At 37.5% G+C, this 17,176-nt stretch overlaps 1 protein-coding gene across 1 annotated transcript; it reads left to right on the top strand.

Annotated features, from left to right (window-relative positions):
* The first annotated feature begins 3,279 nt into the window (after nt 1-3,279).
* Nucleotides 3,280-15,687, top strand: LOC107790767 (internal alternative NAD(P)H-ubiquinone oxidoreductase A1, mitochondrial). The gene is made up of 8 exons (XM_016612729.2): nt 3,280-3,775; nt 10,421-10,634; nt 10,722-10,882; nt 11,107-11,172; nt 13,486-13,646; nt 14,221-14,335; nt 14,946-15,125; nt 15,200-15,687. The coding sequence occupies exons 1-8, from the start codon at nt 3,356-3,358 to the stop codon at nt 15,350-15,352; spliced, it is 1,470 nt and encodes a 489-aa protein (XP_016468215.1). The 5' UTR covers nt 3,280-3,355; the 3' UTR covers nt 15,353-15,687.
* Nucleotides 15,688-17,176: the final 1,489 nt, after the last annotated feature.

Raw genomic sequence — 17,176 nt, forward strand, 5'->3', positions numbered from 1 at the left:
CACAGAATGGGAGTGCGACCGCAGAGGTCCACCGCGGACCGCACAAAGTGTAGTGCGGTCGCATAGCTTCGAAGCCTGGAATGCTAAGTCTCTGAACCTCTCTAGTGCGGACCGCACAAAGTGTAGTGTGGCCGCACTAGGCCTGTTTTTCCTGAGTTTTCTTGTCTTTGGTACTTGTGCAAGTTTCACTCTTTTTGAGCTGATCTTTAACATCTTGTCACTTTGTTGATCAAACCTACAGTCAAGCACAACTTATAAGCCTTTTGGGACTATTTTGTATGAATTTATAATCAAAGCGTAAGCAAGAAGGAGCATAAAATGCGTCAAAATCCCTAGTTATCAGGAGGGGGTTGCAAAATTCGGGATTTAAACCTCAAATGGGGTCAGATTTCAAAACTAATTATATAATCAGGCTTGGGGGTGAATGGTAAATGGGTTTTGGTCTGAATCTCGAGTTTTGACTAAGCGAGTTCGGGGTTGACTTTTTGGGAAAAGTATAAATATCTCAACTTTATGTATTGTATTTGATTTTTCTAGCATTATTTGATATTATCGAGTCGATTTTGTTTAGATACGATTGGTTCGGAGGCGGATTCTAGAAGAAAGGCCCCGGTAGAGCTCTGACTTGATTACGGAGTAATGTAAGTATTGGGTTTAACCTTGATTTGAGGGATTTAGGAATTCTTGAGCTATATATTGTGTGAAATTCATGTATAACGGCGTATATGCGAGGTAACGAGTGTATATACGCCGTCAAATTACTTGTTTCCCTGCTTTCCCTCCATTTCATTAATTATTTCATTCCCTATCTTAACTGTTACATACGCCTTTATCTGCTACTTGTCATTTATCATTCTCGTGTTACAAATGTTAGATTCTCACGTGCTTCCATGAGTAACTGCTACTTGCCTTAATTAACTTACTTGTACTCTTTAGGTAATATTTATTTTATTTGCTTTTCTGCTTAGTATTCTTTACTTAATTCGGGACGAGATTTCCCTTCTCGTTCTGCTTCATATTCGTTAATTGTAGAGAATTCTTGTGATTCGAGTTATTAAATTAATTGTACTTATTGATTTATTCATATTGTATGGTGAAATCGGGTTGCATGCCGCAATAGATGAAATAAGGATGGATTGATATGGAAAAATAAGGGTGAATTTATATTGATATGGTGGGATCGGGTTCTGCCCCACAACAGTGAAAAAAGGGTGGATTGATATGGTGAAATAAGAGTGAATTATGATATTAATTCTAATTATATGGTGGGATCGGGTTGCGTGCAGCAACATATATTTACTTATTATTGTTGATATTATTATGGTCGAATAAGGGAGAATTGCATTGCACGGTGGGATCAGATTGCGCGCCGCAACAGTTTATGTGATTTATACTCCTTGTTGTATTGTGTTGGCTTCGATACTTTCATACGAGACTCTAAGGATTGGTATTTCTGGCATTTACTGGTTTTCCTTCGGAGATTGAGTTACTTCCATGTGTTAACTATTTTAATCCGTTTCCGTATTCTTCTTTCTTGTCATTATTTTATACTACGTACAAGTTATTATAAGTGATTACCTTAGCCTCATCCTTACTTCGTTGAGGTTAGGCTAGGCACTTACAGAGTACATAGGTTCGGTTGTACTCATACTGCACTCTGCCCTTTCTGTGCAGATTTCGGTCTCAGCGGCGGTCCGTAGATTGCTTGGGTCGGCTATTGAGTGGAGACTTGAGGTACAGTTGCTCGTCGTCAGCAGCCCCTAAAGTCCCTTTCTTCTTTATCTTAGCTGTCTAGTTTCCCTCAGATAGCTTTACTTTTATGCAGACCTTTATTTGTACTATTCTAGTTGCTCGTGCGCTCGTCAGATTCTGGGTTGTATTAGATATTTCAGTTGTTATAAATTTCTGCACTTTACCTCAGATTTATTTCAGTTATTTCGGCTTCTTTATTATTATTTTATATGAATTGTTAAAAATTGATAAACTATTCTAACGTTGGCTTGCCTAGCAAGTGAAATGTTAGGCGCCATCACGGTCCCGAGGGTGGGATTTTCGGGTTGTGACATATACAATGTGATACAGATATCATTTTTTGATGTTCATCTTCTGCTTCGAATTTTTAATTCAAACCAACTCAAAACTCCACCAAATCATTCCAAAATTGAGATTCAAGCTCCTTAAGGTGTACCCAATCTATTCTAATAACACCAATTCAAAAGAAAGTAAATATTTGACTATTTTATTAGCTACAAATAGCTAATTGGCTAATATTAATAGTATTTATGAATTGGACAATTTTTGTAATAAACTACTTATAAATGGACATTACTGATATTTTTCCTTTCTAATATAAGTATAACACATATATGAGATGCTCTATACCTAGTTGTCTTTTTAACTTTAGGTACAACGCATCTCGTATATGCGCTATACTTATATTTTGACCGCCAATTTAAAATTCAAATATAAGGCATTGGTTGCATGCGCTATATCTTAACGGACAAACGTGTCGTTAAGGTATAGCGCATGCAATCCATGCGCTATATATAAAATGATCACAAATTGTTTATTTTACCTATGTTTATGCTTTGAGTCCAAAAATAACACACTTTGATTCCGGACTCAACGTTGAACTGGTCTGCGCCATAGATGGGGCAAAATGATCTGCTCCAAATGCATTTAACGGGGTTACATGAACACCCGTAAATTTCCAGCGTGCAACTGTGTTCTTGGTACAAGTTTAGATATAACTTAATGTATCAAAAAAAAAAAAAAAAAAAAAAGCCAAACAACCATCCAAGGAATACTGGAATGGCCCCACAAATGCCTCCGCCTACGGAATGACGCAGAAAGTGCCAGACGCCCTATGCTGAAAAAGCTAAGGCGGCCACCTAAGTCGCAATTAGCTGCCACCTTGCATTGACTGTCAAACCCTAAATCAAACTCTTTAGGGCTCGTTTGGTACGAGGTATAAAAGTGTTATAAAAATTTAATATTATTTTAATATTTTATTTGGTTAGTAAATTAGGTATAAGTTATTTTGGTGTTAATTTTAATACTGAGATAACTTATACCTTATAGGGATAATTAACACTGATATAATTTATGACTTCTTCTAAAAAATTATGCAATTGTCATTTTTAATAAAACATACCAAACAATGAATAAATAATAATCTCAGCATAACTTATTCCAATATAACTTATACCGGTATAAATTGTATTCCAACCAAACAATCCTTTAATTAATAACTATTAGTACCCGCTAACATAACACTTGGGGAATTCTCATATAATTAAATTTTGATTGTTCCAATAATACAGGAGGGACCAACATTAAGAAAAATTCTCACAATATGCATTGGTTCAAGAATGTCATCAAAGTCTCTTCGACCAGATCATCATTCAAATCTTTAACCCCAGTGTCACCATCGCTCTCCCAATTGCTGCAATTCAATAGGGACTATTCGGTGGCTGATACTTCAGGGTTGGAGCCAACAAAGGGGGACCAGAAACCCAGGGTGGTAGTGCTGGGTTCAGGATGGGCTGGATGCAGGCTTATGAAGGGCCTTGACACCAGCATTTACGATGTGGTGTGTGTCTCGCCTAGGAACCATATGGTGTTCACCCCACTCCTGGCATCCACCTGTGTGGGTACTCTCGAGTTCAGGTCCGTAGCAGAACCCATCAGCCGGATTCAACCTGCTATTTCGAGGGAACCCAATTCTTATTTCTATCTTGCTAATTGCACTGGCGTTGATTTTGCCAACCATGTGGTATGCCTATCTTGTCACTTTCCTTTTGGTCCCTTTTCTTTTAAACTTTCCTATTGTAGATAAAAGCTACTCCTTTGAGTATGCAGTTTCTTAAAGAAAGACTCATTAATAGTCAAATCACAAGTTTAAAGTCAATTGAAATGCTTTACTTTAGGAAGTTATTTTTTGGGATCGTTTTCTAATTTGTATAAGAGTTGGGACAACTTTACAAGTCCTAGAAGATGTAGGATAAGGAATGTGGATAGCGTTCAGATTATACTTTTGTAATATTTAAAATTGACAGTAATGTCCAACTGTTGATTGAATTAAGTGATATGAAGTAAAAACTTAAGATACTTTTAAAGCAAAATGAGTCTGTCTATCAAGGAGACAAGTCATCGTTTTCTTTTTGGTGGAAAACATTTTCTACTAATCAAGATAACCAAACTTTGGAAATTTCCATCTACCTCGGGTGTGTTTGGTAGGAAGGAAAATATTTTCCATGAAAAATGATTTCTTGGAAAATATTGTTCTGGAAAATGAGTGATTTTATCACTTATTTTACCATGTTTGGTTGGTGAATGAATTTTTTTTTTTTTTTTTGAAAATATTTTCTAGTGTTTGGCTAGAGACTAGAAAATATTATTTGGGAAAATAAATTTTTATGTTACTCTCCTTCCTCCCCTTCCCCCAATCCCCATGTTTCCTGTGCTCTCCTTCCCTAAATACCTAACGTCTCCAGGCTCTATTTTCTTCAAGAATATAATAATTCTTTTAAAATTTGATACAAAACCAAAAGAACTAATGTGTTGTTTACTTTTTCACGCAAAAATAATGTTGAAATTTGTGCTTCATAACTAAAGAGAAAATACTCTTTTTTGGTTGAAAAAGAAAGTACTCTTTCTACAACATGAAAAGACTGTAATCATTTTGTTGAAAAATATTCATTTTGTTAAAATAAAAGAAAATACTTTTTACTACATAATTTTTTTTAAATGAAAGAAAATAATTTTTCTACATCATGAAAAAGAGTATTTTTTTGTTGAAATAAAAGAAAACACTATTTTTACATAATGAAAAGAAAATTTCATTTTGTTGAAATGAAAAAAGTACTCTATCTTCTTCTTGCCCATGTGCGGAAATGTAGTGCCTCATTCTTTCATTGTGGATGCAGATCATATTACTGTCACGACCCAAATCGATGGGCCATGACGAGTGCCCGAGTTCTACCTGTCGAACACCCCTAAGCATACGTCTAAGATATAAACATGAAATAAGTGTAGGTCATGCATAACGTCTGGTAATAAACTACTAATTCATGTGAATAACATATGCGGGAAAACATGCCCAAAAGAGACATATATATATATATGGAATACGGTAGGGTGAGCCGACAAGGCTACATACTATCCAACTATACATGACTATCTACAGACCTCTAATACAGTGTACAACTGTATAAAAGACAGGACTGGGCCCCGACATACCCATATATGTACGTACCAAAACAAAATAGCAGCTCCGGATCAAATGGAGCACACCAACTCTCGCTTAGCAAGGATCCTAAAAAGGGGGACCGTCAGCCTGTCTACCTGCACCTGCACCTGCAGAAATGAAACGCTGGCCCCCAGGTAATGAGGGCGTCAGTAGGAATAATGTACCGAGTATGTAAGGTATAAAAATCAGTATATAAAAGACATGAAAGAAACATGGAGTAAAAGACTCAACCTGTAAGTCTGAATAGCTCTGTGAATCATGAAACATTTATAATGTCATGCATATGCTTATAAATGTCGTATCATGCATAGGTATATGTGTACATAACATGATCAAGCCTATGAGGGTATCCCATCATATCATCTCAGCCTCTGTGGGCGAAATCATAAACGTATACCAGTTGATCAGGTGGTGGTGCGTACATAACGCCATAACCTTTCCACATACACTATATACATATACTATACGTGTATATAACGCCTTCTGGTCATGGGTAAATATACATGTATAAATGAATATAATGCATAATGAAGTAAGTCAATAAGACCTCTCAGAATGTCATGAGACCCATGAACAGACGATATGATAGTAGGACATATGGGGAATCAAGAACATAGGCAACCCTAGTACTTCTAAGAATAGAATCATTTATGAAAGTTGTGTGCTTTCTCGTTTCGTTGTATTATATGGATCATGCCAAAAGAAAAGAAGGAATAGCCTTAGCATACCTCAAGTCGTCAATGCAACTCAACAACAAGCTTATGACAACTAGCGCGCCAACCCTATAACAAAGAAATACATGTACAACTTAGATGGTGCTAGCATATCATGTATCTCAAACGATAACTCGATTCTAAAATAAAATGGGCAGCATTTTCCCTCATTTTACTGCTCCCTCAAGCCTACTATAGGCGAGATACAAACACAATAAAATCAGCAACTCAAAAACAACAACTACAATTCGGGACCTTCAATACAACAAAAACCCTAAATATACCATAACACACCCAATCAACAAGTTATCAATTAGCCTGAAATTGCAATGGCAAGTGACCAACCTACTACCCTACCAGATGTGGAGTTTCTCCCCGGCCTTTTATCCTTCCAAACTCCATAAATCAGCAGCACAATATGCCAACACGAGTGGACAAAAAAACAGTCCACTAGACTCACGGCTTTCGATCACTTTCCCGTGAGTTCTAACTAATAGGAAACGAATTTATCAACCTTCCTTGATATTTAAAGCTTAAATACAGAAAGTAGACACTTTCTTAACTATGAAGTACCTTTCAAAACTCAAATTACAAAGAAAAAGAGAGGGAATATAGCGATACTTACGTCGTAGCAATCGTTCTAATGTTATCGCTTCTTGATTTCATACCCGGGATGTTAATCTTCTTTGGAACCCTAGAAGAGAGCTTATGGATATGTTTATGGATGTTCTCTGGTCGTGTTCTATGGGAAAATGAAGATAAAGACGGCCTAATACCTATATATATCAACTTTGGAAAAGTCAAAGAGGTGCTAGCTTGGCACCCTAGCATTGGCCCATCTTCCGACGCTTATATCTTTTTATCTGGATGTCATATGAACAAATGGTTAAGAGCGTTGGAAACTACATTCCAAGACCTTCAATTTGGTATCCCAAAAGACCTCACATAGCACACGAAATGTATTGCTCAAAAGCTCTGTTACAAGGCAAATCCCTAGTTGGTTTTTCTGCAACTTAAATCCGATTTTTTCCAAACTTTATATTTTATATCCAAACATCATATATAGTCATATTATGACTTTAAACTCATTTAAATAATGATTAACAAGTCTCATATTCATTATACGTCACCTTGGGACGCACAGGGTGTGACAATCTCCCCCCTTAGAAACATTCGTCCTCGAAAGTTTAACTCCCAGAGATCTATAGAAATTTTGGCAGAGATTGGCTAGAGATGGAGGAAAAAGGAGAGAAGAGTCGCATAGGCGCACAAACAAGGACAAAGTCGTACAGGCTACATGATAGAATGTAGCAACAGTTACGAGATTGGAAGTATTCCGACCACAGGTCATGGTGTGAGAAAGAGGCCTAAAGGGGGGAATGCCCTAGCCTTTGGATTTATTCACATAATAGATGCCTAGATAGAAAGGACAATATTAAAGTATTCGCGCTATAGGTTATGAGACTGATAAACACATCAATCAACATTCGAGGACGAATGTTCCAAAGGGGGGGAATGATGTACGTGAGAGTACGTCGTAAGTCAATTGATGTAAGCTCGGAAATGAGATCATCTTTGAAAGTATATAAAGTAAGTTAATCATGTTACCATGGAGGTTACGAATATTTAAGATCATGAATAATAGTACCAAGAGGGTTGAAAGGCTTAGAAGCTAAATAAATTGAAGAAAATAAATTTTGTCGAAAGTCGACAAGTTGGGAATATTATAACATCTACTTTTGGGATAAGAATAGGGTGCTTAACCTTATAAGGAGGCTATGTTATGAGTTATTATAGTCGTGTATTACGTTTTGAAGTTAAGCGAGTTGTGGAACAAAAGTTGGCAAAGGTAATCACAAGTTACATTCATAAATGTGCTGAAAATTAGGTCAAATATAGCTGAGATTTTCTCCCAATGTTCTTTGAATTATGGGGTGATATACATACCAAATTGAATATCTATGAGTCTAGTTTCTAACACATTAAACCGTTTGTCGATACGACGTCGGAGTAGAGAGATATTTGCAGTTTCGCGAGACTTTGCAGACTGTATAGGTGACAAGTAGATGTGTCACTAAAGCTTTTTGAGCAATCCATTTCATGTGTTATATGAGGTCTTTTTGGGACATATTATATACCAAATTGAAGGTATTGGAATGTAGTTTCCACAGCTCTTAACTGTTCGTTCATACGACATTCGGATAAAAAGATATAAGTGTCGGAAGAAGAGCCAATGCTAGGGTGCCAAGCTAGCACCTCTTTGACTTTTCAAAAGTGGATATATATGCCTCAAAGTCTTCTTTTTCTTCATTTTAACATAGAAAACGACCAGAGAACCCCCAGAAACATACCCTTATGCTCTCTACAAGGGTTTCAAAGAAGAATAACATCCCTGGTACGAAACCAAAAAACGATAACATTAGAACGATCCCTACGACGTAAGTATCGCTATATCGCCTCTCTTTTTCTTTGTAGTTTGAGTTTTGGAAGGTACTTCATAGTTAAGAAACTCCTACTTTCTGTATTTAAGCTTTTAAATATCAAAGAAGGTTGATAAATTCATTTCCTAATAGTTAGAACTCACGGGACGGTGATCGGAAGCCGTGAATTCCAATTATTTCATTTTTAGTGGACTATTTTGTAGTCCACTCGTGTTGGCCTATTGTGCTGCTGATTTATGGAGTTTGGAAGGTTAAACGGCGTGGAGAAATGCCAAATGTGGTAGGGTAGTGGGTTGGTCGCTCGTCGTTGCAATTCAGGCTAATTGATAACTTGTTGATTGGGTGTATTATGGTATATTTGGGGTTTTTGCTATATTAAATGTACCGAATTGTAGTCGGGTTGTTTTTGAATTGCTGATTGTATTGCTCTGGTTGTTGTTGGTATATGGTATTGGAGGAGGCCCTTGTTCCAAAGGAGATGTTGCCCAAATTTACATAAATGAGCTACTAGTTTAAGTTGCGGACTTAGCCTTTACTCGGCACTGATTTTGAATCTCCTTATACTATGGTAGATTGAGTTGAGTTGTTTGATGAATTGCTTGGAAGGTATGAAGGAGTTAAGGTATGTTAAGGCTATTCCTTCTTTCCTTTTTGCATGATCCATATGATACAACGAAACGAGCAAGCACGGAACTTTCACAAATAATTCTATTCTTAGAAGTATTAGGGTTGCGTATGTTCTTAATTCCCCGTATGTCCTACTATCATATCGTCTGTTCATGGGTCTCAGAAAACATTTAAGCTGATAAAGATTGTTTCGTGATATTAACCGAAGGCATATTGATCTTATGACATTCCGAGAGATCTTATTGATTTACTTTATTATGCATTGCATTCATTTATACATGTACATTGACCCATGACCAGATGGTGTTATATACGCGTATATTATATGTATATGGGGCATGGGGAAAGATTATGGCGTTATATACGCACCACCACCTGATCAGCTGGTATACATTGATGATTTCGCCCACAGAGGCCGATGATAGTATGGGATGCCCTCAGAGACTTGATAATGTTATGTACGCATATACCTATGCATGATGTGACATTTATACGCATATGCATGACATTATAAGTGTTTCATGATTCACAGAGTTATTTAGACTTACATGTTGAGTTCTTTACTCCATGTTTCTTTCATGTCTTTTATATACTGCTTTCATGCCTTACATACTCGGTACTTTATTTGTACTGACGTCCCTTTTGCCTGGGGATGCTGCGTTTCATGCCCGCAGGTCCCGATAGACAGGTTGAGAGTCCTCCTAGTAGGCTATCAACTCAGTGGAAGGTGTTGGTGCATTCCACTTGCTCCAGAGTTGCCTATTTGATCAGCATGATTTGGACATATATTGATTGGTATGGCGGGGCCCTGTCCCGACCTTTATGACGTTTATGTACTCTTAGAGACTTGTAGACAGATATGTGTATGGATACTTGTATGACCTTGTAGGCCATTTTTTGAGTGTACAAATGATCATGTCGGTCTTATCGGTCCGTATGTCACATGTATAAGTTTCTATATCATGTTGGGTCGTCCTATGTTTAGTATTCCCTTATGTTTTATTCTGGTTATCTCATGACGGCCCTTCTGGCCCATTTACCCATTATGGTGTGGTAAGAAAGATACGTTACGTTGATGCTCGTTTGAGTAAGGCACTGGGTGCCCGTCACGGCCCTCCAGTTTGGGTCAATATTTTCCCTTCTCTTGATAGAGAAAACATTTTGCTCCAATTGAAGGAAAATGAGTTCACGAGGAAAATATTTTTCATAACATTTAAGCCAACCAAACATGGAAAAATTAAAAAATATTTTCCTTCCTACCAAACACACCTCCAAATGCACTATTTTTTATTGGATGTTTACTCTTAGAGAATTAACAACTTTAGAGTATTTTACTAGACTCGTCATGGGACAATAGATGCTCCTTTATCACTTTGTGTGTACATCAGGTGAGCTGCCAAACTGTGACAGATGGAGTTGATGTCCTTGAGCCGTGGAACTTCAATATTTCATATGACAAGTTGGTGATTGCTTCTGGAGCACAAGCTATGACCTTTGGGATTAAGGGTGTAATGGAGCATGCTATTTTTCTGCGTGAGGTTCACCATGCTCAGGAAATACGTAGGAAACTACTTCTAAACCTGATGCTGTCTGATGTGCCTGGTATGTTTGTCATGCAGAGATTCATTTGAAACACCTGATATCTAAAGTAAGTAATAGACTAATTTCTTGATTTGGTAATGGGCGCAGGAGTTACCGAGGAAGAAAAGCGCCGTCTCTTACACTGTGTAGTCGTTGGAGGTGGGCCAACAGGAGTTGAGTTCAGCGGTGAACTTAGCGACTTTATCATGAGGGATGTTCATCAAAGATATGCTCATGTCAAAGATTATATTCACGTTACATTGATTGAGGTAAACTTTTTACAATTTTTAAAATGGCTATGCCTCTTTGTAGTTTTTTGGTTCTTTTCACTGCACTGCCAGTATATCTCCTGAGTTAAGAATCTTTGTGAAAGATATTCTTCAAATATTTCTGTTGTTTAAGGTGGTAGTATCACTATACTTGCTTTTCTGTTATTTACCAGTGAAGGAGCTGTAGCATTAATTACTTTAATCTCTGTGTCCTCATCTGACAGGCAAATGAGATCTTATCCTCCTTCGATGATCGTTTACGTGTATATGCAATCAAACAGTTGACTAAGGTGAGAATTTGTCAAAGAGATATATAATTATGCGTTATTCTGCCATATATATAACTATGTAGTGCATACATGTTACGTGTTGTATGTACTATAGCATTGTCAGATATGGAGAGATCATTTGTTTTCTCATAAGAAATCATTACTTCACAATTTTTAATTTGCGTTATGACATTTCTGGGGATAGTGGTTGGCGTATTAAAATGTGCAGTTTCAATCTATAAGAATTGCGACTTTGAGGTTCTCATAATATACAAAAGCTATATATTTGATAATTATTTATAGCTTTGGAAAAGAACTTTTTCTTGATTGTTCTATAGAATTTATACTATTACCCAAGGAAGATTGAGTAGATTGGTTATACAACTTGTTCTGAGTACCTCTGTTGAAGCCATCCGTGATAGAAGAGTCAAGGTACTTGGAGAGTTTTATGATGAAGTAATTTGGAGAGTTCCATTGAAGTGTGAGACTTATCAGATTAAGAATAATAGAAGAAATTGGCGGACACTTGAATGAAAGAATATAGACCTCTTGCATCTGTATATATATCAAAAACAACTGCATATGAGAACTTATGTCTTTTCACAAACATGGAAAAGTTCACTATGTTACATCCAAGCCACAAAAACTGAGTAATGGCTGACAACATAGAGCTTTGAAATGTCTTTCCTTCCTGGATGCCAAACTCTCACCCCACCCCCACTCCCCACCGTGCACGCAAAAGAAAAATTGGAAACAATGGTGTCGAGACTAACTTATCCTCACCTCGATTATTTCATGGGACATCTACATCTTTGCAACAATATAGGTAGTGTAAATCTGTCCCTAATGGAAACAAATCACCTGCCTTTTTTTTCCTCTGGTAGGGTTGAGGTCCTGGTCTGCCATGATCTTTATTCTAGCTTCATCGACCACTAAGCCATACCTATACGTGCAGTCAAACTATCACATTCATTCTCAAAAAAATTGTTCAATGAAGCAGGTTCTGCATTGTCTGTACCTATGATTCTTGCAACCTTTTTAGCAGCTCTAAAAGGTCAGGGGATAGCCTTAGGATTTGAGAATGCATCACCAAACACAACAAAGCTCGTCTCCATATCCATCCATAAAAAAAGAATCTGCTTTCCATAAGCTTAACAGTCTCATCGTATATTCATGAAGCTCAGCCAAAAGGATTAGGAATAAAAATTCATCAAAGATGAGAAGAACTTTCTGCTTATCCATTTCTCCAAATTATGATGCTAGTAGGATGATGCTTCCTGGGTCACCTGGCATAGTAGCTTTACCATGTGTGTCTAATCTCCAGAGGCAGAATTAAGAACCAAAAAGACAGTTGCTGAATCCATGTATAGGAGAGAGTTCAATATGAACTTTGGCATGTTACCTCTTTATCAGCTAGCTGATAGAACTGTGTTCTGAATTTCAGTTACTCCATACTAGGTGAATTGCAAGATGATGAAGCTTCAGAGTGAATTTAAGACGGGACAATTGCAAAATTGTTCCTCGGTTCTTTCTTAATGCGAAAGCATCATTTTTATTTATATTGACCAATACAACTTTTGCTGGTGATTATTTGTGAATTACACCACTGAACTTCCAGAACATGATAATGGTCAGAGAACCTCATATACAGCGGAGAAGCTTTATCCTAAATTGATGTGTTTTGTCTGAAGCTGCCGTTGATAGTCATAAGGCACCATTACTCCAAGGAATGCTTGAATATATTTTATGCATAAGATGAAATATCCTGTGCTAGTGATGATTGATCTGTTATAAATTGTCCCATTAAAATTACTGAACTTTAATATAGTCAGGGAATTAAATAATCCACGGAGAAGTATTATTCTAAATTACTTCTTTTATTCAAACTTGTCCTTGATCATCAGTAGGCCCCATCACTCCAATGAATATGTGAAATAATACTACCTTAATTTCTCTGGACTAGAATTAGTTTTCTTCTTTATGGCCTTTTCGCTTTCATATGGCTCCTGTAGTGGATTATTTTTCTGCCATATCTGGCTCCAGCACTGGAATTAATTTTCTATTTTATGCCCTTGTTGCTCCTATGGCTCCAGTTCTGGATTAATTTCTCACTCATACGCTTGTTTCTCTTCCATGGGACTTCCTTGCCATACTTTTTTGTCTTTTACTCCATCTTTTTTATGCTGGCATACATGAAGATGAACTTTCATGTTGTTTGCTCCCAACCGGTTCAACTTGAGCATGCTGGTTATAACTTTCATTTATTTATGTCAGGTATTTGATATTCTATCCTTATTGTATTTCTTTCCAGTTATTATTAATGTCAGTTTTCAGTCAGGAGTTCGTCTTGTACGAGGAGTTGTAAAGGATGTGCAACCTGAGAAGATAATTCTTAGTGATGGCACAGATGTCCCATATGGTCTGTTAGTGTGGTCTACTGGGGTTGGGCCCTCGCCTTTTGTGAACTCTCTGGATTTACCAAAAGCTAGGGGGAGGTAAGCCTAGAGTTAGAATTGGAGCAAGTCACTTATTTCTGTATCTGGACATTTAATGATTATTGGACTTGGTAAGATTTTCCTGCTCAGCTGGAATAGGTGAGGTTGTTCTGTTTAGTGATCATAAGTTGCCAAAGCGGTCGACTTCAACTTTTCTTTTTTGATACTACAATAACAACAAACCCAGTGTAATCCCACAAGTGGGCCTGGGGAGGGCGGGGTATACGCAGACTTTACCCCTACCTTGTGAGAGACCCAGTGTAATCCCACAATTGTGGTCTGAGGAGGGTGGGCTATACATACCTTATCCCTACCTTGTGAGAGGTAGAGAAGATGTTTCCGATAGAACCTCGGCTCAAGAAAGGCGTCTCCAAAACCGGTCTTGAAAAACAACTTTTCTTTTTTTGATAACCTAGAATAAGAATATGAAAGTGGCCGACTCCAACTTATGTTCAAATAGATAGCTGGATCATTGCCGCCCATGGTTTTCCATGTTTCGTCTTTCCAAAGCTAGGGCTATTTTATGTTGTTTTATTTGTCTATAATATACTGACAAGTATCTGTAAACTAACAGGATAGGGATTGATGAATGGTTACGCGTCCCATCAGTTCAGGATGTCTTCTCAATTGGCGATTGCAGTGGGTTCCTTGAGGGTACAGGCAAACAAGTTCTTCCAGCTTTGGCTCAAGTGAGTTACTGGGACAATACATTTCTTAAAATTGTTTGTATAGAGTTGCCGAAGTGTGTCAAGCCTAAAGATGAGGTTGCAAAGTCATAAAGTTTTGAAAATTATTGGGGCTAATTATATACATCTAGATTACCGCATCATCGATTCACCTGATTTGAAAACACAGTTATGTGCTTCTGATTTAAGTGCTCTATTATAGATGATTATGTAGGCTATAAAACCCTCTGTTTTCAGAGGCTCTATAATGCATATTATCATATGAGGATATACTGTTGTGGTGGCTGGTTGTTACTCAGTATTCACCATCTCAGATTTCCGCCACCTTAAACTATGCTATTAGCCATTGTAGGTGGCATTTCAATTTTTTTTATCTAATTATTTATGTAGTTTAGTGCATGATTCTGTTAGGTGAGTGGAGAAAATTCATGGAACTTGCTGTATAATAACACCTTACATAATCGTACTCTTTGTGTTGCATATGGTTGTTGGATGTCTGTGATGGATGATGGATATTCTGTTATGGTTAAGATACAGTGTGTCTGAACTAACTGCAGCTTTGAAAGGTGAACTAGTCCAATTTTCTTGATATACCATTCTTTGGTTTGATCAGGTTGCAGAACGCCAGGGAAAATATCTGGCAGGTCTGTTGAACCGGTTGGGTAAAGAAGGTGGAGGGCATGCTAATTCTGCAAAGGACATGAACCTCGGAGATCCATTTATGTATAAACACTTAGGGAGCATGGCTACTGTTGGCAGATATAAGGCCCTTGTGGACCTTAGAGAGAGCAAGGTCTTTATCATTTTGTGGAAATGCTTCGTACCCGATAAAACTTGTTAGCTTATTCATTTGATGACTTATTGCAGGCGGGAAAAGGTCTCTCTTTGGCTGGATTCACGAGTTGGTTAATTTGGCGTTCAGCATATCTAACTCGTGTTGTAAGCTGGCGGAACAGATTCTATGTAGCAATCAACTGGTTGACAACTTTTATCTTTGGCCGTGATATAAGTCGGATATGAACTTTTACCAAAACTTCCTTCAGTTTGTCTCAGCATGGTAAACTGTGTGGTATTGAATGTGTTACTTCTCCTCCAAGTTGATTTCTTGAATAAGTTAAGCTATTATCAACTTCTTAAGTAAGATTGCGGTATGACTTGCAGAAATTCGATATAGGTTCTTATCTAGCCTATTATTGGTAATAGTTGGAGGATGCCTAGTTAGAAGGGAGTTCATGCTTTGGAAAAAACTACTGTTGTTACTTGTACTCTTCCTTTTAGTAAGGGATTGATGACCAGGTGCTTAAAATTGCAATTGCCAAAGTGGCTAAATAAATAAGGTTTTTGCTGTTACTTAATGAGGTTCCCGTGTTAATCTTTATGCTCCTCTTGCTTTATAGAAGTTATCGACTATTCCCCCCCCCCCCCCCCTATAGGACTGTTTGAGCTGATTTTGTCTTGAATTTAGAGTGCATTTCTTTTAGCTCGATACTGATGTGTTATATTGCATATTCTTGATTTCTTCTGTAAGAGGGAACTCAAAGTGGAATCTTCAAGTTATATACAATCCAGCAGCATGTAGATGCACCAGATTTGATAAATTTGGTACAAAACATGTACCTGATATGATAGATTTATCCTTGGTAATATTTAAAAAAAAAAGGTATTGACATGTATCAGATGCTATAAAGTGTAGACTAGCAATTTATTCGTTGTTGCTCGACTTGCTCGTTCATTATTTATTGGAAAGACGCTATAACGGTACGTGTAAAAATCATAAAAAATAATTGCTATGAATATTGGTTGAGGTATAATCCTTTAGAAAGTCCAAGACTCCAAATTATGAACTGAAGAGAAAAAGAATAGAAGGAAAAGGCAACCAATACCATAGGAAAGTAATGCAAAATTTTGAATAGAGGTTCGATGTAATGAGTATTTTCATGTAATGCGATGGTGAAGGTAGTCAAATTAGAAAGACAGTGAATGAGTTGAGTTGGAGCCAGAGCATGGTATGCCGGGGCTTGTGCCAACCTCTTTGGGGTGAGTTTTTTTTTTTTTTCATAAACTAGTTACTTCACAAAACAAAACAATAATTACACGCCTTGCATGTTCATGGGCTGCGCAGGTGGCCATCATTGTTAGGAAGAGTGTTTATAATATTACAACCCAAAGTTTTTCTACTAAATGTAGTTCCTAGGATGTCTGCCCACATTACATCATTGACAAACACCGGAGGAACTATCAAAAATTGTCTTATCAAAAAGCTTCCCTTTTGCTCCTTCCTTAGCTAGAAGGTGTGCCACCCGATTCTGCTCCCTGAAGCTCTAACTAATAGCTGGATTTCACAGTCGGACCATCAAGGACCTGGATTCAAAATTTAGGGTCATAAGGCAAGTGTCCATCATTTAACATTCTGATGACTTCCAATGAGTCAATGTTTATGATTAAGGGGGTTAGTTTGTGTTCTACTGCTAACTTGAGCACCTGGACGAGTGTATTTAGTTCGGCCAGATTGTTAGTGATAACAGGAAAGCCCTTCATGTAGCCAAATAATCTAGTCGTCGGAGTGATTTCTGATGAAACCCCCATACCCCCTGTATGTGGGTTCCCAAAGGAGGATCCATCAGTGTTATGCTTGTAAGTACCCCTGTCAGGAGGTTCCATTTGACATTTATGGTAACCCACTGCTTTTGGGAATTGCTCCTGGCCACTAGGCGGTATTCCATAGCCTTAGCAATAACATTTTGCGTTGGGACATGATCTTTCCTATTGTGAAACAGATTGTTGTTCCTGGTTAGCCATATATTTCAGAAGCCCAAAGGTAGGAGGAACTGCCGGTGGATGCAA

The sequence above is a fragment of the Nicotiana tabacum genome, chromosome 10 (assembly GCF_000715075.1).
Source record: "Nicotiana tabacum cultivar K326 chromosome 10, ASM71507v2, whole genome shotgun sequence".
Taxonomy (NCBI): Eukaryota; Viridiplantae; Streptophyta; class Magnoliopsida; order Solanales; family Solanaceae; genus Nicotiana; species Nicotiana tabacum.

Bases quoted from the DNA above. Each gene is read 5' to 3' on its own strand.
- LOC107790767 (XM_016612729.2), top strand. From the start codon at position 3,356: ATGCATTGGTTCAAGAATGTCATCAAAGTCTCTTCGACCAGATCATCA. The intron at 3,776-10,420 runs GTATGCCTATCT...TGTGTACATCAG, and splicing joins TTGATTTTGCCAACCATGTG to GTGAGCTGCCAAACTGTGAC. The intron at 10,635-10,721 runs GTATGTTTGTCA...TAATGGGCGCAG, and splicing joins GATGCTGTCTGATGTGCCTG to GAGTTACCGAGGAAGAAAAG.